Genomic DNA, 22,468 nt, shown 5'->3' on the forward strand with positions numbered 1-22,468 from the left:
ACCAGGCCATAAAGCATAATTTACTTCCCTCACCAAAGTCTATTTGGAGCAAGATGGCTGCCAATATCTGTGAGGGTTCAGATTTCCTGGGGCTTGCTTTTCTCTGGGTTCAAGGTTCTTTCCTTCCTGGGGCTGGCTTTTCTTTCCTCTGCATGCTGACTTCCCAGGGTTCCAGCATAAGTCTTCAGCATTAAACTCCAACATCAAAAACCCTCACATCAAAAGCCCCAACTCTGTCCTTTGCCATGCCTTTTATCTATGAGTCCCCACTCACCAAGGGGTGAAGACTCAACACCCTAATGACATGGCCCAATTAAAGTCCTAATCATAACACAATCATGCCCAGTAATAGACCAGATTACAAACATAATCCAGTATCTCTTTTTGGAATTCATAACTATATCAAATTGCTACACAATCCATTTTAAAAATGGGCATGGTATTTGAATACACACTGCTCCAGAGAAGAAGTAAAATGGCTAAAAAGCACATGAAAAGCTGCTCAACAATATTAGCTATTAGGGAAATGCAAATCAAAACTACAATGAGATATCATCATACACCCATTAGACTGGCAGCTATTGAAAAAACAACTACAAGTTCTGGAGAGAATGTGGAGGAAAGAGTACCCTTATCCACTGCTAGTGGGAATGCAGAATGGTGCAGCCATTGTGGAGAACAGTTTGGCAGTTCCTGAAGAAGCTAACTATAGTTTGGCAGTTCCTCAGGAAGCTAACTATAGAACTGCCATATGATCCATCAATCTCACTGCTGGGTATATATGCAGAAGAATTGGAAGCAGGGGCACGAACAGATATATGCACACCAATGTTCATAGCATAGTCATTCACTATTGCCAATAGTTGGAAACAACCCAAATGTCCATCAACAAATAAATGGATAAGCAAACTGGTATATACATACAATGTGATATTTCTCAGCTATAAGAGGGAATGCAGGATTAACACTTGGGGTAACATGGGTGAATCTTGAAGACCTTATGTTGTGTAAAACAAGGCAGGCACTGAAGAACATATATTACATGACCTCACTGATATGAATTAAGCAAATTGAGCAGACTCCCAGAGCTAGAACCTGGAAGGTAGGTTTATAGGAGACAGAAAGGGAGTCAAGGGTTGTGAGCCCATGCCCATATGGGCAAAATCTATGATAACGTGGAAGGATGTAGTTCTGCAGTGGATGGGCATGACAGTGGTACCATGTTGCTATTGGGTCAGTAGTGCAGGTCTGTGAAGAGGGTAGGGTGGGGGAGTTGGATTGAACTATCTATGGAACTGGGGGGAGGATCAGAGAAGGAGCAGGTAAACTATGGGGAATTCCAGGTCTATGGTTAAAACTACAACGCTAGAAACATTCTTTTGGCAAATATGGCAGGAGAGGGTTACTGGTGTAGGGTATTGGATGTTGTGGGGGGGGGGCACACAGGACAGGGCACATCTGGGGCAGGCTTCTGTGGAATGTGTAAGTATTCTTATCATAGTTTGTATTAGCAGTGGGTGGAGACCCACATAATAAACAAGAAAATATTAAAATATTAAACTGAGTAGTCCTGCTACATTTTCAACTAGTGGGGCAAGAGTCTCTCAAGAACATAGGCTGTGCCTAATAAAAGAAAACAGACCAATATGTCAAGCCTTCAGTATTATTGCTAGTAACTATGAATCTTACTCTTCAAAAAGTGAAACTTAGTGGTTACCATAGGTCCCAAGGGGAGGGAGATGGAAGAATAGAATAGATGGAATATAGGGCACTTTTAGGGCATTTGAATTGTACCACATGATCTTGCAATAATGGATACGGGCCATTTTAAATTTCATCAAAATTTATAGACATGTACAGTCCAAAATGTAAACGATAATGTAAGTCATGGCCGTAGTAACAATACTTCAATATTTGTACATCAATTGTAACAAATATACCATCCACATGTAAAATGTTATCAATAGCGGAGAGGGGGAAAGGGGGAGGATGTTTGGAATCCTGCTATATTTTGTACACGACTTTTCTGTAACCTAAAGCTTCTTTGAAGAAAAAATGAAAAAAAAAAAAAAGACACTGGAGGAATATATAGAAGAAAATGTCCATGTACATACAAGATAACATCTTATAGAGATGAAACACAACGTCAAAAATTTTTTTAATTACATCTCATTTTTTCTAATTTTTAAAAAAACTAATATTATTTCATCTCATTAATTTTAGTTATTTTGTTGGTTTCATTTTGAAGAAGTTTTTGATCACAGAAAGGTCACAACTGCGGCAGGGGGAAATCTTTGGTGTGTGGTGTCAGTGATGGGGAATGCATAGGAGGAGGTTCATCTGGGACATGCCACTAAGGCATATGAATGTGTTCAGGTGTTCATGGGGGATTGTCATGGTGGATGCAGATTCACAGTATAACTGTAAGAATATCAAATTTCCATCCTGGGGAGCTCTGCCACATTCTCTAATGGGTTAGCAACACATCCAGGGGCAGTGCTTAGTGAAGGAGGATAGACCATCGCAATGGGCCCTTGATATCGATGACTGTAGTTATGAAGCTTTTCTTTTGAAATTCAAAGTTTGCCTAGTATTATATATTGCCTAAGAGTTACCTCCTAAAAACCTCCTTGTTACTCAGATGTGGCCTCTCTCTGAACCTAATTCAGCATATAATTGCATTACCTTCCCCCACTGCATGGGACATGACTCTTGGGAATGAACCTCCCTGGCACCGAGGGTTTACTACCAAGCACCAACTAGCAACACACCTGTAAAAAAACCTTGACCAAAAGAGGGAAAGGTTAAATACAAATGAGTTTTTATGGCTAAGAGATTTCAAAGTGGGTTGGAAGGTCATTCCAGAGGTTAAGCTCAAGCCCATCTCTACAAGTCTCATTGACTGCCACAGTAAATATTACCTCAAATAGCAGGGCTCCTGAAGGCTCTAGAGATATCCAGGCACTACAGTTAGGGCATACAGCTCAGGAGTTTGGCACCCTGCTAGTGGGCTCTACTTTGGAATGTGTACTCCCCAGTGTGACAGAGTTGGACTCCTTTGTAAACCCTACACATCGTTCTTCTGCTCCTTCTATATGAACCTATAGTTTGTACTCAACTTGATAGATGTATGTCCAAGGACTTAATTCTGTCAGCTGTCCTTTTGCCAGTTGGGCCCTGAATTTCAACCCACCTGCTCTCCAGGTCATTGGACTCAACCAGGAAAAGTAACAAGTAGATGATAATGGACAATGCCCATCCCAAGGAACAGAAAGAGTCTGTAACTACAAACAAGATAGTCTCATCCATCAGCCCTATGGGAGCTAATCCCCCTCTCATTTAGAGGCAGAGAGGACATCACCATCCCAGCATCCTCATGATTGGGGAGTGAACGATGGACAAGAGTAGCATTATGGTTAGTCTACATAGACTTATTGTTATTCTAACTGGAAGAACATTTATCAACTGATGTGGAGGCAGTGGCCACCAGAGGTTTTGAGGGGAGGGAGAAGAAAAAACAGATGTAACGTGGGAGCATTTTCCAGACATTAGAATTGTCCTGAATGACTGTAGCAGTTTGGTATTATTTATGAATTCTAAAAATAGATATTGGATTATGTTTGTAAACTGGCCTGTGGATTTTCACTTTTACTTGAGTAAATTATGATTAGGGCTTTGATTGGACCACATCATAGGACGTTGGGTCCCTGCCCCCTTGGTGGGTGGGGACTCACAGAAAAAGCAGTGAGGTACAGGAGTTAGTTGGAGTTTTGAGCTGGAGCCCAGGAAATAAACACACAGAGGAAGAGAGACAAGCCATTCACCTTATCCTCTACAGCTGACCTTGTGAAGAGACACAAGCATGAGCCGGGAAAGAATCGAGCCCCAGGGAGAAAGGCAAAGCCTAGAGAGCCTGATGGCCTACAGCTGATATTGGAAGAAGCTGGGAACACAGAGCCTTAAGAGGAATAGGAAAGATGCCATTTTGTTCCAACAAATGGCACCAGACTTTGGTGAGGGAATAACTTACCCTTTATGGCCTGGTAACTATAAACTTCTACCCCAAATAAATATCCTTTATAAAAACAAACAGATTACTGGTATTTTGCATCAGCACCCCTTTGGCTGACTAATATAATGACATTGCAATGATGGATACAAACCACTATATATTTTGCCATAACTTACAAAATTGTGCATAACAGAGTGTAAACTATAATTTAAAGTATAATCCATGCTTAATGGCAGTGCTCCGATGTGTGTTCATCAATTGTAACAAATGTACCACACTAATGAAGGATGGTTGTTTATGTGGGAAATTGTGGGAGGGGTAGGGAGTGGGGCATTTGTGAATCCCCTGTTTTTTATGTAACAGTTATGTAATCAAAGTACTTTTTTAAAAAAGTATTTTAAAAAAAGGAAACAAATATATATACACACTGAGAGAATGGATAAAGAAAGATTAGTCATCTATCTGCTGCTTACAGGAGACTCACTACAGACCCAGGGACGCAAACTGGCTGAAAGTGAAAAAGATACTGCATACAAATAATTAGCAAAAGGAAGAAAGGGTAACTATACAAATGTCAGACAAAACAGACTTTAGATGTTATAAGAGATAAAGAGGCCATTATATATTAATAAAAGAGATAATTCATGCAAAGATATAACAGTCATAAATACCTATGCACCTAACTAGGGTGCCCCAAAATACATGAGGCAAACTCTGGCAAAGCTGAAGGAAGAAATAGACATCTCTAAAATAATAGTTAGATACTTCAACACACCACTCACATCATTAGATAGAACAATTAGAAGATCAAAAAGGAAACAGAGAACTTGAACAAAATGATAAACAAATTAGGCCTAGCAGAATGTTGCACCCAAAGCCAGTGGATTTTACATCCTTCTCTCAAGTGTCCATGGATCTTTCTCCAGGATAGACCACATAGTAGTTCACAATTCAGCTTTTAATAAATATAAAAAGATTGGAATTACACAAAGCACCTTCTCAGATCATAATGGAATGAAACTGGAAATCAAAATACAGGAAATGTGTGGAAGCTAAACAACACACTCCTAAATAATCAGTTGGTCAAAGAGGAAATTGCAAGTGAAGTCACTAAATATATTGAGACAAATGAAAATGAGAACACAAATGATCACAGCCTGTGGGATACAGTGAGGCAGTCTTGAGAGGGAAATTTATAGCCCTAAACACCTATAATAAAAAAGAAGAAAGAGTAAAAGCAGAGATCTAACTGAACACTGAAGAAATTAGAAAAAGAACAGCAAACCAATCCAAAAGCAAGCATCAGGAGAGAAATAATAAAGATTAGAGCAGAAATAAATGAAATCGTGAACAACAACAACAAAAAAAAAATAGAGAAAATTAACAAAACCAAAATCTGGTTCTTTGAGAAGATCAATAAAACTGACAAATCCTTAGCTAGGCTAACAAAGGAAAAAATAGAGAAAACACAAATAAATGCAGTCAGAAATGAAAGGGGGGAAGTTACCACGTACCAAACAGAAATAAAAAGGATCAGAAGAGGATATTATGAGAAACTGTATGCCAACAAATTAGACAACCTAGATGAATGGGACAAATTCCTGGAAATGCACAAACTATCTAAACTGCCACTACAAGAAAATACAAGAACTTAACAAACCAATCACATTTAAAGAGATTGAATCCATCATCAAAAATCTCCCAAAAAAGAAAAGTGCAGGACCAGATGCCTTCACAGGTGAATTCTACCAAGCATTTCAAAAAGAATTAACACCGCTCCTGTTTAAACTCTTCCGAAATAATTGGAGAGGAGGGGAAATTACACAACACATTTTATGACGCTAACATCACACTAATATCAACGCTGGTTAAAAACACTACAAAAAAAGTAAATTACAGACCAATCTCTAATGAACATAGCTGTAAAAATTCTCAAAAAAATACTTGAAAAGACCCTATAGCATATCAAAAGACTTATAAATAACAACAAGTGGAATTTATTCCTGGTGGGCAAGGATGGTTCAACGTAAGAAAATCAATCAACATAATACACCACATTAACACATGAAAGGAAAAAAAACACATGATTATCTCAATCAGTGCAGATCAGCCATTCAAGAAAATCTAGTATCCTTTCTTGATAAAAACACTTTGAAAGATAGGACTAGGAGGAAAATTCCTCAATATGAAAAAAGGCATGTATGAAAAACCTACAGCCAATATTGTACTCAATGGAGAAGGTTGAAAGCTTTCCCTCTAAGACTGGGAACCAGACAATGATGTCTGCTATCACCATTGTTATTCAACATTGTGCTATAGCAATTAGACAAGAAAAATAAATAAAGCCATCCAAATAGGAAAAAAAAGGAGGTAAAACTCTCAGTATATGCAGATGACATGGTGCTATCTTTAGAAAATTCTATAATGTCTGTGACGGAACCACTTGAGCTAATAAATGTGCTCAGCAAAGTGGCAGGATACAAGATTAATGTGCAAAAATCAGCAGTGTTTTTGTACAATAGTATTGAACAATCTGAGGTGGAAATGAGGGGGAAAATTCCATTCACAGTAGCAATAAAAAGACTCAGGTACCTAAGAATCTGTTTAGCCAAAGAAGTACAGAAACTATGTGCAGAAAACTATAAAACAACACTGAAAGAAATCAATGAAGACCTAAACAAATGGGGAGACATTCCGTATTCATGGATGAAAGACTGAATGCTATCAAGATGTCAGTCCTCCCCAAACTGATTTGTAGATTCAATGCAATACCAATCAAAATTTCAAAAGCTGACTTTACAGAAATAGAAAAGGCAATTACCAAATTCATTTGGAAGGGAACGTGCACCTTATTAGCCCAAAGCATTCTAAAAAACAACTGTGACATGGGAGGAATTGCACTGCCTGATATTGAAACATATTAATACAACTACAGAGGTCAAAACAGCATGGTTCTGGCATAAAGATAGACACATCAATCAGTGGAATGGAATTGAGAGTCCAGAAATTAACCGTAACCTCTACAGCCAACAGGTTTTGAACAAACCTACCAAGTCCATGTTAATGAGACAAAACAGTCTCTTTACCAAATGGTGCTGAGAGAACTGGATATCTATAACAAAAAGAAGGAAAGAGCACCCCTATATCATTACCTACACAAGAAACAACTCAAAATAGATTTTAAAAAAAACAACCTAAATATAAAAGCCAGGACCATAAAACTGCTAGAAGAAAATGTAGGGAAGCATCTTAAAGACCTTGTGGTAAGTGGTGGTTTCTTGGACTTTATATCCAAAGACTGTGCAACAAAAGAAAAAATAGATAAATGGAACCCCTCAAACTTAAACACTTGCGCCTCAAAGGATTTTTCAATAGGGTGTAAAGTCAGCCAACTCAATGCAAAAAAATATTTGGAAATCACACATCTGATAAAGATTTAATATGCATGATATATAGAGAGATTTTATAAATCAACAATAAAAAGACAAACAATGTGATTAAAAAATGGGCAAAAGACTTGAATAGGCATTTGTCTAAAGAAGAAATATAAATGGCAAAAAAAAAAACAGGAAAAAATGTTCAACATCACTAATGATTAGGGAAATGCAAATCAAAACTACAATGAGGTATCATTTTACACTTACCAGAATAACCACTGTTTAAAAGACAATACTACAATTGTTATGAGGATGCAGAGAGATAGGCACATTTATTCACTGTTGGTGGGAATGTATTGAATGGTACAGGTACTGTAGAGGACTCTTTGACAGTACCTAAAGAACTTGAAAGTAAATTTGCCATGAGACCCTTCAATACCACTACTGGTTATATAACCAGAAGAACTCAGTGCAGTGACACAAACAGAAGTCTGCATACTGGTGTTTGTAGCAGTGTTATTCACGATTGCCAAAAGTTGGATACAACTCTGGTGTTCATCAACCAATAAATGGATAAACAAACTGGTGTATTCACATGATGGGATATTATGCAGCTGTAAGAAGAAATGAAGTGGTAAAGCTTAGGATACCATGGATGAACCTGGAGGATATTATGTTGATTGAAGGGAGCCAGACACCAAAGGACAAATCCTGAATGATTGCACTACTATGAACTAAATATATTGTGTAATATATTGTATGGTTCCACTTATATAAAAAATATAAGTCAGTTTATAAAGATGAAATTAGATTAGTGGTTATTTAGGGTTGGGGAAGGCATACTGAGGGGTGTGGAGTTTTTCTTTTAGGAGTAATGAAATGTTTCTAAACATTTTTGTGATGAATGCACAACATTATGATTATACTTAAAGCCATTGATTATAAACTTTTTCTAGATCATATGGTTTGTGAATATATCTCAATAAAACTATTGAATAAATAAATACATAACTGCAAGAATAACCAAGAATAGTAGCTATTACAGAAGGAGAATCATGGTGAGATTGAGAGGTGAAGAATTTTCTTTCTACTTGTTTGTCTCTTTTTGGTTTATTACTATTATTATTGAAATAATGAAAATGTTCTAATAATGATTGAAGTGATGAGTGCACGACTGATTTGTTTAAAAAAATATTTTCAGTACTTATTCATGTTTATAAAGAATGATTACATAGTTGTGGTTAAATCTGATTAAATATCATTCTTATTGCTTTCAATTTAATATTATAACAATTTGTGTTGCTATAGAATCTATAAATAACAAATTTAAAAGCTGTATAATATTCCATCGTGGTCTGCTTTATATAAGCATTTCCTTTTTTAAAAAACAATTTTATTGATAAGAATTCGTAAAGCATACCATCCATCCAAAGTGTATAATTGGTAATTTTGATATAATCACAAAGTTGTGCATTCATCACCTCAGTCAATATTAGAGCATTTCCATTACTCCAATAATAATAATAAATTAAAAAGCAGACAAACTGTACTCTAACCTCTCAAATTCCCTATCCTTCCCCTGGCATACGTAGTTGTTATTCTGTGTATGTCTCTCTGATTTATTTGTGTTTATATTTTGTATAGATGGAGTCAAACAATATATAGTATCTGTTGTCTAGTTTCTTTCACTTAGTATATGTCCTTTTCTTTCACTTTGGAAGAGTATTAATATATCACTATACAATACTGTCTATAGTTTGCTTTGGCTGTGTTTTTGTCTACTATTAACATCTTGTAACGTTAATGTACATTTGTTCAGTTTCAAAGAAAAACAGTTTTATATATGCAATATTATCTATACACATATTTCACATGTGACTTCAGTATGGTTTACAGTCCCATGTAACATTTTTTGCCTTTCCCAAAGGCCTGCTGATGCAAAGTACCAGAAACAGGTGGCTTTTATAATGGGAAATTTATTTGGGTAAAAGTTTGTAGTTCTCAGGCAGTGAAATGTCCCAAACAGGGCACCATCAGAGATGCTTTCTCACCAGAGTCAACCACTATTGATCCTAGCATCCTGCCATGTGGTAAAGATGGCTATCACTCTCGGCCTGCCTTTCCAGAATCTACCGTCTCTCAGAGCTCAGCTTTGGGCAACCACCCATAGGGTTTGTCTCTTTCTGGCCCTCCTCTATCAGTCTTGGCTGCTTTGCTTTCTTCCGGAGTTCAACCATGAGCTATCAGGCATGTGGCTCATCTCTCCCTGGGCCTCAGCTCCTTTAGCCTCTTGAGGCTTCCCTGTTTTATTGCGGTCCTCTTTCTCACATGGCAGGATCAATGTAATATGGCGGCTCCCTTTTCCTGTGTTCCTTCTTTTTGTCTCCATTATATCAGACCCAGCAAGAGGGCAAAGACTCAATCTGAATCATGCCTCACTACTGATGTCCAATCAGAATAGTCTCAAACCCATAGGAATGAATTAGTTCAAAAACATAATCTTTCTATTTTGGGGGTGTGTGAAAAAAATTCAAGCTGTCACAGCTAGTGAGGGTAACGCTGCTCTGAACGTTCTTGTATATTTCTCCTGGAGCACATGAACCAAAAAGGTTATAGGGTTTCTGTATCATACTTCAACTTTTGTTGATAATTCCAAACTGTTTTTCTGAGTGTATCAGTTTTCTCAAGACTCTAAAGTCTTCCCAGTACTGGCTATTGTCAGTTTTTTTAATTGTTGTTTTTTCCATTTGTTTTTTAAATACTTTTTGGTGGGTGTGTCTAAATTGTTTCTAATTCTATAGTGTATTTGAATTTCCCATGAGAACTAATGAGGTTGTGATTTTGTATGTGGCTCCATGCATTTTTAAAAAAATATTTATTTTTATTTCTCACCACCCCCTTGCTGTTTTTCATTTTCTGTGTCTGTTCATCTTCCTTGTTTATTTAGGAGGCACCGGGAGCCGAAACCAGGACCTCCGATGTGGGAGGGAGGTGCCTAATTGCTTGAGCTACCTTTCCTCCCTGCTTTGTTGTGTCTCTCATTATGTTTTTCCTCCATGTCTCTTGTTGCATCACCTTGTTGTGTCAGCTTGCCGCACCTGCCTATCGCATCAGCTCACTTTCTTCTTTAGGAAGCATTGGGAACTTCTGCTCCCTGATTTTGTCGTATCTCTCATTATGTTTTTTCTTCTTGTGTCTTTTGTATCAGCTTGCCACACCTGCCCATTGTGCCAGCTTGCTGTCTTCTTTAGGAGTAACTGGGATCCAAACCAGTGCTTCCCATGTGGTAGGCAGGAGCCCAGTCATCTGAGCCACATCTGCTTCCCTCCATGTACTTTTTTTTAATCCCCTCCCCCTGTGGCTGTTTGCTTGCTGTCTGTTCTCTGTGTCCATTTGCTGTGTGTTTTTCTATGTCTGTATTTATTTTTATTTATCCTCCCCCCTCTTGTGGCTTGCTTGCTGTCTACTCTCTGTGTCCACTCACTATGCACTCTTCTACATTTTTGCTTGTCTCCCTTTTTGTTGCACCACCCTGCTGAGTCAGCTCTCCGCAGCACTTGTAAACCGGCGGCACTCTGCCGCGCCCAGACCAGTGGCTCTCCACAGTATGCAGTCTGGCCTGCCTTCACAAGGAGGCCCTGGGTTCATATCCCATGGCCTCCCATATGGTAGACAGGAGCCCAACTGATTGAGCCACAGCCGCTTCCCCCTGCATGCACTTTTTTCTTCTTCTTTATTTTCTTTTAAATGTTACATTAAAAAAATATGAGGTCCCCATATATGCCCCCCTCACCCTACTCCTCCCACATCAACAGCGTCTTCCATCATTGTGGCACTTTCAGTGCACCTGGTGAATACATTTTGGAGCACTGCTGCACCACATGGACAGTGGTCTACACTGTCATCTACACTCTCCCCCAGTCCACCTAGTGGGCCATGGCAGGACACACGTGTCCAGCATCTGTCCCTGTAGCACCACCCAGGACAACTCCAAATCCTGAAAATTCCATGCCTTTTTGATTGGTGTGTTGATCCAGCTACTTTGTTGAGTTTTCTTAAAAAAACTGTAACCATAGCAAATATCATTCTTAATAGAGGAACTTTAGAAGCATTTCTACAAAACCTAAAAACAAGAAAATAATATCCACTATCCTGGAGGTTGTAGCCATTATATTCAAACAGCAAAAAGAAATAAGCGGAAAGAAAGAGTTGGAGATGACATAGTGTACAGCTTAAATGTCTGCCAAGAAAACCAAAAAAGATAAACTAAAAAATACTCAAATAAAAAAGACCTTTCAAAAAAGTGGCCCTTCACGTCTTAATACTTCATAATTTCCAGTTTGATTTCCTCTTTTAAATGTTAATGTACTTTTTAAAAAGTTTTTACCTTCTATAAATGTCTTCTTCCTATTATCTTTTTGTTATTGATTTTGAGTTTTATTGATTGTAGTCAGTGAATATCGTATATATGGTGTGGTAGTTTGGAGCTGCGTACTTCAGAAAAAATGTTTTTAATCCATTCCTGTGGAGGAATCCTTTGTAAATAGAACCTTTTGATGCAGTTACTTCAGTTTAGGTATGGCCCAACTGAATTAGGAAGGGCTTTAATCCTGTGACTGGAGGCCTTTTAGAGAAGCCCACAGAGGAAGAGCCAGAGTAGCCAGAAGTCAGCGGAACCCTAAAGAGGAGAGGCTGCCATGATGTGCTTTGCCATGGGATAGAAAAGCCAAGGACCAAGGATTGCTGGGCAGCCAACCCCAGAATGCTGCAGACTTTGGGAAGAGAACATCGCCTTGATGATTGTTCAATTTTGGATTTCTAGCCTCAATACTGTGAGCCAATAAATTCCCATTGTTTAATTCAACCCATTGTATGGTATTTGTTTTAGCAGGTAGGAAGCTAGAACATGGCAATAATTTTTACCTGTGAATTTACCTATATTTTCTTTTTGCCCTAGCATAAAACTACGATTAGTCACATAGTATTTTGTAATTCCAATATCTTCTTGAAGACATAGAGCATTAATATTAAATGTTCCTTTTTGATGCTATTTGCCTTGAATTCTATTTTGACCACTAAAAATATGTACTGATTCCCTCCTCCCCCCTACCCATAATTTGTATGTGTGTGGTATATCTTTTTTGCATTAACATTAATATTAAAGATATAATTCCATCCTTTAGTATTCAGAGTTGCTGATTAGCAGTTTTTTTCTAATTTTCATTCCTTCAGAAGTAATCTGTCTTTATACTCTTTTAACTTTTGAGATTTTCTTTTTATTTATCTTTAATATTCTGAAGTTTTACCATTCTTTGGCTGAGTGGATATTTTTTCAATTGTGGTGATTTGTTTTTATTGTTTTCTTTCAGTCTAGGGGTGCATGTCTTTTCTGTATAATGTGGTATATTTTGCTGTTATTACTTTTCTTTTTTTTAGGTACCATGGCCTGCAATTGAACCTGGGACCTTGAATATGGGAGGCCAGCATTCAACCACTGAGCTACACCAGCTCTCCGTTATTCTTTTAATTATTGCCCTTCCTCTATTCTCTTCAAGCTCTAATTTTGGAATTCCTAATAGATATATGTTGAACTTTTAGATCTAGTTTTCTTTCTTGCATCTCATCTTTATCTTTTTGTACATTATTCTAGTGGAATCCTCAGGTTGTGCTTCTAGTTTATTAATTTTTCTTAAGCTGTATTGAGTTGCTGTTCAGCTATTCCATTTATTTTTTGTTGTTAGTTGATTTTAATTGCAACAATCGTAACTCTTTTTTCCTTAAACCTTTGCGACACACAGGTAGCATGGCCTCAGCTCTTATTTACCAACATGGAATCCTATCTAATACCTTCATTGGTAGCTCTTTGTTTTTGGTCTATGGAAGGTGTTCTTTCTTCTTTTCAAGAGGAGAATTTTATTTATTAGTGTATTTTTTTATCAATTCTGTGTAATATAATTTAGGATAGTAGTTAATGGCCTGGCCTCTGAATACAGAGGGCTGGTGTTCAAAGCCAAGCTGCACCTCTTGACATGTTATTCAAACTTCTATGCTTCATTTTCCTTACTTATGTTACTAGAGATAATAATAATTATCTCATAGGTTACTGTGAATATTAAATGATATATTAAAAATGTCTGGCATTTAAAACAAGCTCAGTAAATGTTAGATGCTCTTAACAGTAGTGGTGGGAGTAGGTAGTATATTAGTTATCCTTATGCTTAGGTACCAAGCATAAGGATAATACAGTGAATAGAGATTTTACCATGTGTTCATAATCTGTTGCATTATTCTGTCCCAGCCTTACCACCTAAAACTTAAAAAATTTAATCTAACAGACTTTAACTTATGTGGCACCTCTCTTTCTTTTCTACAGATTGATCCTGAGTTGGAAAAAAAACTAAAAATGAATAAAGTATCACTGGAGTCTGAGTATGAGGTATAGTATGTTAATATATTCTTCTGTACAACAGTCACGTTCTTTCTAGCCAGTGACTGCTTTTGTCTGTGTTAAGATAAACTTAAATTATTGCCACTCTAAAAAAAATTATTTATCTTCAGTCTATGGCGATGGGACAGTTAGGTAGTCACTTGAGAAGAAATAATGTTACCATACATCATATACTACAAGAAATTAAATTCTAGATGGATCAAAAATTTAAACATAAAAAACAAAATGCGAAAGTATTAAAAGAAAAAATATGGAATTTTTTTGGTGTGTTATCAAGTCAGAAAAGACTATTTATATATATAAAAGCCAAAAACCAGAAAAGTAAAGATTTGTAAATTCATATATAAAAATTCAAGTTAAGCCTAGGAAAAAAGTACTGTGAATGAAATCACATTAAATGAGAAATTAAAAATATTCTTCATATTATCATGATTAATTAATTTATTTAAATATGAAGGGCACATACAAATCCATATGAAAAAGCTCAATAACTCAGTTGGTTAGTAGGAACATAGGCAAAGCACGTAGAGTTTAGAAAAAAAGAAATACATATCATTTTTTTTTTTGATCTTTATTTGTTTTTAAATGTAACATTCAAAAAATATGAGGTCCCCATATACCCCCCACCCCCCTCACCCCACTGCTCCCTCCATAACAACAACCTCCTCCATCATCATGAGACATTCATTGCATTTGGTGAATACATCTCTGAGCACTGCTGCACCTCATGGTCAGTGGTCCACACCATAGCCCACACTCTCCCACAGTCCACCCACTGGGCCATGGGAGGACATACAACATCCGAACTGTCCCTGCAGCACCTCCCAGGACAACTCCAAGTCCCGAAAATGCCCCCACATCACATCTCTTCCTGCCACTCCCTACCCCCAGCAGCCACCATGGCCACTTTCTCCACACCAATGCCACATTTTCTTTGATTACTACTAATCACAATAGTTTATGAATAGAATATCAGTAAGTCCACTCTAATCCATATTCTGTTCCTCCATCCTGTGGACCTTAGAATGGTTGTGTCCACTCCACATCTATATCAAGAGGGGGCTTAGATTCCACATGGATGCTGGATGCAATTCTCCTGCTTTCAGTTATAGGCACTCTTGGCTCCCTGGTGTGATGGTTGACCTTCTTCATCTCCATGTTAGCTGAGTGGGGTAGGTCCAATAAACCAGAGTGTAGGAGTTGCAAGTCTGTTGAGGCTCAGGGCCTGGCTATCACATCGTCAGTCCAGAGATTCAGGTCCCCTAGGTATACATTAAATCCCAGCTCACCAACTACAGTTCCGGTAAAAGTTAACAGTAGAGGCTTCTGGACAAAGATCACATCTGAGTCCAGCTCCATCACACAGAAACACAAACTCCAAAGTAGGGCCAACTGACATGGCAGTGAACTCCATCTGCCATGACCATAGAACCTGTGGGTCTCTGTAGCCCTCAGAAGAACCAATACCTGGGGTCGTATCTACTTTATCTGTCTCTAGGACTCTGCTGAGGTGTGCATAAGGGCAACCCCTCTGATAACCTCCAAGCTCTTTTTGGAGACTCATAGCCATATAAACTCATTTGTCCTTTCCATTTCCCCCTTTTATTCAAATCAAAAAGCATTTCTAACTCCTGGTATTATATGTAGACTGAGATATTCTTCTGATCCGAGTTGACCCTTTTATGCAAGGTCATTTTCTAGTTACATCATCAGCTGGTGCTTGGTAGTAATTCCTCAGCGCCAGGGAGGCACATCCTTGGGAGTCATGTCCCACACTGGGGGAAAGGCAACATGTTTACATGCTGAGTTTGGCTTCGAGACTGGCCACATTTGAGCAACATGGAGGCTCTCAGGATGTAACTCTTAGGCACCCTGCAGCTCTAGGCCTTGTTCTTATTTCAGGTGCACAGGCTTATAAGCATAGTCTTTAGTATCAAGGGCTCATTGTTGGACCTTCCTTCTTTTTTGGTCTTTGTCATTGCACTTGGGGGATTGTTGTTCTTCCTTTAGGGACTGTGATAGAGCTCCCCTGGCTAGGAACTCAGCACTCCCTCAGTTGTCGTTTTTAATTTTAACCACTATGAAAATATCCAAATGTTTTTATGTACCCTGGATATATGCCCTGGAGAACTCCCTGCCAACCATGTGTCCCCTGTCAATAATACCCCACACCAGTATTCCTCTCCTGCCATTGTTGAATCTCTCTGTGGTCCAAAACTTCTTCAAAAATGAAGCCCAGTATATTGCCAGGTTCCATTAATAGTAAAAGGGAATATAGTGATGAGTTTAAAGGTTAGATATAGAATACATATTAATTTAGAAAAATTAAGGTAAAATAAATTGGGGTATCAAAAAATTTAAAAATGCAAAAGCTTTGTTTTTGATGTTTTGCCTTCCATTACTGCAGTAAGTGTCGCCCCATATGCAAATTGGCAAGGCAACTTCTTCTGTCTTTTCCTCAGTGTCTACATCCTTTCTTTTTCTTTTTCCTTTCCTAATTATTAAGCTTATCTTCACAAAAGTTTTAGATCACAGTAATTCATATATGCAATATACGGTACACCCACATATCCAACATAAAACCCTACTCCCTTCCACAGCAATAATTTTTATACAAGTTCATACTATATTTACTGAAACTGATGTACAGATATCAAGACAATAGCTTTAAAACAATGTAACATTTGTGTTTACATTGTGGTTTATATTTTAGACTATACAATTTCCAAAATTTTATTTATCTTATGTTTTATGTTATGATTTACATTTTAGCCTATCAGCCCCTATATATTTTTGGTGGAATTTAACATGTCTTATATCCATCCTTGCATAATCTTGTGGAACACTTCTATTGCCCACACAGTTACATTGATTCTATCTATTCAATACCTCTCCCCCCCTCCCCTTAGGACCCACAGTGACTGTCAATCTTCATTGCTTAAAGGGCCATGTTCAGAGATACTTGCAATAGTATTGAGGGCTTGACATGCTCAACTGCCCTAATGCATTGGGAGCAACGATTTCTCTCGAGAGATACAATTCCCTCTATTTGAGAACATCAGTCCTCCCCAGGATGTGGGTACCTTCACTCTAATTATATGGGTCTCTAGCCAATGATATAAGCCACTATGGCAAAATGAGCACTCACATACTCCCTAATAGCCTGTCCTGCATCAGATTATCCCCTTTAAGCATCTTAAACAGATAACCTTCCTTATTATATTTTTGAAAAAGTTTTCTCAGCATTATACTCTCAACCAAATACTTGACACTCTCCTATGTTCATATGTTCACCCACCCAACCCTCAATTTTTTGGGCAATGTTACCCATCCTCCCATCCCTAGCCCCCCTCAAGCCCACAAAGCCCCACCAAAGGTAACCCTATTCCCCCATTTTATCCCTTCCTTGTACAAATACTTACCTCCAGCTTATCATAGATTTCACCCATGTAGGTGTTAGCTTACATCCTTCCTCTACCCCCCAATTTCCTTTAAGCCTATCATCGAGTCTCTAGCTCTCTGAGACAGCTTGGTTTACTTATTTCATATCATTGAGTTCATCTAGTATTTGTCCTTCAATGCCTGGGTTGCTTCACTCCACATAAGGTTCTCAAGATTCATCTATGTTATCACGTGTGTTTGTAGTGTATTTGTTCTTAAAGCTGAGTAGTATTCCATTGTATGTATATACCACATTTTATTTATCCATTCATCTGTTGATGGGCATTTGGGTTGATTCCAGCTTTTGACGATAGTGAACAATGCTGCTATGAACATTGGTGTGCATATATCGATTGGTGTCCTTGTTTTAGTTCTACTGGGTATATACCCAGCAGTGGAATTGATGGATCATATGGTAAATCTATAGCTAGTTTTTTGAGAAACTGCCAAACTGTCCTCCAGAATGGCTGTGTCCTTTGGCATTCCCACCAGCAGTGGGTGAGTGTTCCCATTCCTCCACATCCTCTCCAGCATTTGCAGTCTTCTGTTTTTTTCATAGCTGCCAATCTTATGGGAGTAAGATGGTATCTCATTGTAGTTTTGATTTGCATTTCCCTAATAGCTAGAGATCTGGAGCATTTTTTCATGTGCTTTTTAGCCATTTGTATTTCTTCTTTGGAGAAGTGTCTGTTTAAATCTTCTTCCCATTTTTTAAATGGGTTGTCTTTTTATTTTCAAGATATAGGAGTTCTTTATATATACAGGTTGTAAGTCTCCTATCAGATATATGGTTGCCAAATACTTTCTCCCATTGGATAGGCTCTCTTTTCACTTTCTTGACAAACTCCTTTGAGGGGCAGAAGGCTTTAATTTTGAGGAAGTCCCATTTATCTATTTGTTCTTTTGCTGCTCGTGCTTTTGTTGAGAAGTTCGTGAAGCCATTTCCTATTACAGGGTCCTGTAGATGTTTCCCTACACTGCTTTCAAAAGTCTTTATGGTCTTGGCTCTTATATTTAGGTGTTTGATCCATCTTGAGTTGATTTTTGTACAAGGTGTGAGTTGGTAATCCTCTTTCATTCTTTTACATATGGATATCCAGTTCTCCAGGCACCTTTTGTTGAATAGGCCATTCTCTCCCAGTTGAGAGGGTTTGGTGGCTTAATCGAATATTATATGACTATATATATGAGGATTGATATCAGAACTCTCCATTCGATTCCATTGGTCAGTGTGTCTATCGTTGTGCCAATACCATGCTGTTTTCACTACTGTAGCTTTGTAGTATGTTTTGAAGTCAGGTAGTATGATTCCTCCAATTTCGTTTTTCTTTTTCAAAATGTCTTTGGCTATTCAGGACATCTTTCCTTTCCAAATAAACTTCATAGCTAGTTTTTCTGGTTCATTAAAGAATGCTGTGTTGATTTTTATTGTGATTGCATTGAATGTGTAGATCAGTTTTGGTAGGATAGACATCTTAATAATATTTAATCTTCCTGTCCATGAAGAAGGAATATTCTTCCATTTATTTAGGTCTTCTTTGATTTCCTTGAACAGTGTTGCGCAGTTCTCTGTGTATAAGTCTTTTAAATCTTTAGTTAAATTTATTCCTAGGTATTTGATTTTTTTATTTACTATTGTAAATGATATTTGTTTCTTGGTTTCCTCCTGAGCTTGCTCATTATTGGTGTACAGAAATGCTATTGATTTTTGCACATTGATCTTATAAGCTGCGACTTTACTAAACTCATTTATGAGTTCTAGAAGCTTTGTTGTAGACCTCTCAGGGTTTTCTATATATAGGATCATGTCATCTGCAAATAATGAAATTTTGACTTCTTCCTTTCCAATTTGAATGCCTTTTATATCTGGTTCTTGCCTCAGTGCTCGAGCAGGTACTTCTAAGACAATGTTAACTAGAAGAGGTGATAGTGGGCATCCTTGTCTTGTTCCTGATCTTAGAGGGAAAGATTTTAGGATTTCACCATTGTAAACAATGTTGGCTGTGGATTTTTCATATATACTCTTTATCATGTTCAGAAAATTTCCTTGTATTCCCATCTTTTTGCAGTGTTTTTATCAAGAAAGGGTGCTGTATTTTGTCAAATGCTTTTTTCTGCATCTATAGATATAATCATGTGATTTATTTCCTTCAATCTGTTTATATGGTGTGTTACATTGATTGATTTTCTTGATTGAACCATCCTTGCATATGAGGAATGAATCCCACTTGGTCATGGTGTATAATTCGTTTAATGTGTTGCTGAATATAGTTAGCAAGTATTTTGTTGAGTATTTTTGCGTCTAGGTTTATTAGAGAAATTGGTCTGTAATTTTCCTTTCTTATAGTGTCTTTCTTTGGCTTTGGTACTAGGGTAATGTTGGCATCATAGAATGAGTTAGGTAATGTTCCTTCTGTTTCGATATTTTAGAAGAGTTTCAGCAAGATTGGCGTTAGTTCTTTCCGGAATGTTTTGTAGAATTCACCTGTGAAGCCGTCTGGCCTTGGGCTCTTCTTAGTTGGGAGGTTTTAATGACTGATTCTATCCCTTTACTTGTGATTGTTTTGTTGAGATTGTCAATTTCTTCTTTCATCAATAGAGGCTGCTTATGTTTTTCTAGGAATTTGTCCATTTCCTCTGAATTGTCATTTTTGTTGGAATATAGTTTTTCAAAGTATCCTCTTATGATAGTCTTTATTTCTGTGGGGTCAGTGGTGATCTATCCTTTCTCATTTCTTATTTTGTGTATTTGCATCTTCTCTCTTTTTTTCTTTGTTAGTCTAGGTAAGGGTTTGTCAATTTTATTGATCTTCTCAAAGAACCAGCTCTTGGTTTGTTTATCTTTTCAAGTGCTTTCTTATTTTCTATTTCATTTAGTTCTGCTCTTATCTTTTCTTTCTTTCTTTCTTTCTTTCTTTCCTTTCTTTCTTTCTTTCTTTCTTTCCTTTCTTTCTTTCTCCCCCTCCCTCCACCTCCCCCTCCCCCTCCCCCTCCCCCTCCCCCCTCCCTCCTTTCTTTCTTTCTTTCTTCTTCTTGTGGGCTTACTTTGTTGTTTTTTTACTAATCCCTCCTAATACACAGTTTTTAAATTTTTGCTCCTTCTTTTTTGATGTATGAATTTATGACTATAAATTTCCCTCTCAGTACTGCTTTTGCTGCGCCCCATAAGTTTTGATATGTTGTGTTATCATTTTCATTAGTTTCAAGGTAGTTATTAATTTCTTTTGAGATTTCCTCTTTGACCCATTGTTTTTCTAAGAGTGTGGTATTTAATTTCCATATCTCGGTGTGAAATCTGGACCTCTGGCCCTTGCAGATTTCTAGCTTCACTCCACTGTGGTCAGAGATATTATTTTGTATGATTTTGATCTTTCTGAATTCATTGATACTTTTTTGTAGTCTAGCATATGGTCTGTCTTGGAGAATGATCCATATGCACTTGAGAAAAATATATATCCTGCTGTATTCATGTGTAATGATCTGTATATGTCTGTTAGGTCCAGCTCCTCTAATATACTGTTCAAAGTTTTTGTTTCTTTATTGATTCTCTTTTGAGATGTTCTGTCCAAAGTTGATAGTGGTGTGTTAAAGTCTCCCACTATAATTGTAGAGGCATCTATTCTTTCAACTTAGTTTTTCCAGTGTTTGCCTCATGTATTTGGAGGCACCCTTCTTAGGAGTATAAATATTTATGACTGTTCGTTCTTCTTGAAGGTTATCCCTTTCACTAATATGTAGTATCGATCTTTGTCTCTAACAATTGTTTTGCATTTAAAGTCTATTTTGTCTGATATTAATATAGCTACTCCTGCCTTATTTTGGTTATTGTTTGCTTGTAAGATTGCTTTTCCAGCCATTCACTTTCAACCTCTTTGAATCCCTGGGTCTAAGATGTGTTTCTTGTAGACAGCATATAGATGGGTCATATTTCTTTTATCCAATCTTTCAGTCTGAATCTTTTGACAGGTGAGTTTAATCCATCGACATTTAGTCTTATTACTTTCACGGAATTATTTATGTTAGCCATATTTTGTTTGGACTTTTATTTGTCACAATTTGTTTGTTTTTTTCCTTCTCTTTTTGCCTTTTTTGTTGTTCTTACACTCTCCTCCAACTCTGTCCTTTTTTTTTCTTTCTTTCTGAAGAATTCCCTTTAGTATTTCTTGAAGGGCAGGGTTCTTGTTGGCATACTCTTTTAATTCTGTTTATCTGTGAATATTTTGAGCTCTGCATCATTTTTTAATGCTAGCTTAGCTGGGTAGAATATTCTTGGTTGGAAATTTTTTTCTTTTAGTACCTTGACTATATTATACCACTGCCTTCTTGCCTCCATGTTTTCAGATGAGAAATCAGCACTTAATCTTATGGAACCTCCCTTGTATGTGATGGTTCTCTTTTCTCTTGCTGCTTTTAGAATTTTCTCTTTGTCTTGAGCATTGGATAATTTGACAAGTATATGTCTTGGGGTAGGCCTGTTAGCATTTATGGTGTTCGGGGTGCATTGTGCTTCTTGGACATGTACATCCATCTCCCTCAGTAGATTTGGGAAGTTTTCAGCCATTATTTCCTCCAACACCCCTTCTGTCCCCTTTCTCTTCTCTTCTCCTTCTGGGATTCCTATAATGTGTATGTTTGTGCATTTTGCATTGTCATTTAGGTCCCTAAGTCCCAGCTGGATTTTTTGTATCTTTTTATTGATCAGTTCTACTATCTGTTTGATTTCAGATGTAATGTCTTCCACGTCACTAATTCTCTTCTCTGCCTCTTCTAATCTGCTGCTATTTGCTGAGAGTGTATTTTTGATTTCTTGAATTGTCGTGTTCATCACCATCATATCTGTTATCTTTTTGTGTATGACCGCAGTTTCTTCGGTATTCTCTCCAAGTGTTTTCTTCATATTGTTAATCTATTCCTTTACTTCATTAAGTTGGTCTCTAATATATGTTTTGAGATCTTTAATTACTTGTCCGATGTTCTGCTCCTCCTTCTGGTTTTTAGTTCGTTCATTGGATTCGGCCATGTTTTCCTGATTATTGGTTTGGTTTGTTGTTTTTTGTTGTTGTCTGGTCATCATTTTATCTAGACGGGTTTAATCAGTTCCTTAGCTACTTTGTCTAGTCTTGGGATTAATTATTTGTTGTTTGTGTATAAGTGTTATGTCTTCTCTTTGTCACTTTGTTCTTTTTGCTC

The 22,468-nt window shown here is 37.4% G+C and overlaps 1 protein-coding gene across 1 annotated transcript in view; it reads left to right on the forward strand.

Annotated features, from left to right (window-relative positions):
- The window catches only part of LOC105744138 (synaptojanin-2-binding protein), a 136,998-nt gene that overhangs the window by 110,674 nt on the left and 3,856 nt on the right, over positions 1 to 22,468 (forward strand). The window contains exon 5 of the mRNA XM_058293195.2: positions 13,763 to 13,825. Within this exon, the coding sequence (XP_058149178.1) occupies positions 13,763 to 13,825 (63 nt within the window). The remainder of the gene's footprint in view (positions 1 to 13,762; positions 13,826 to 22,468) is intronic.

Source organism: Dasypus novemcinctus, chromosome 3 (assembly GCF_030445035.2).
Source record: "Dasypus novemcinctus isolate mDasNov1 chromosome 3, mDasNov1.1.hap2, whole genome shotgun sequence".
Lineage (NCBI taxonomy): Eukaryota > Metazoa > Chordata > Mammalia > Cingulata > Dasypodidae > Dasypus > Dasypus novemcinctus.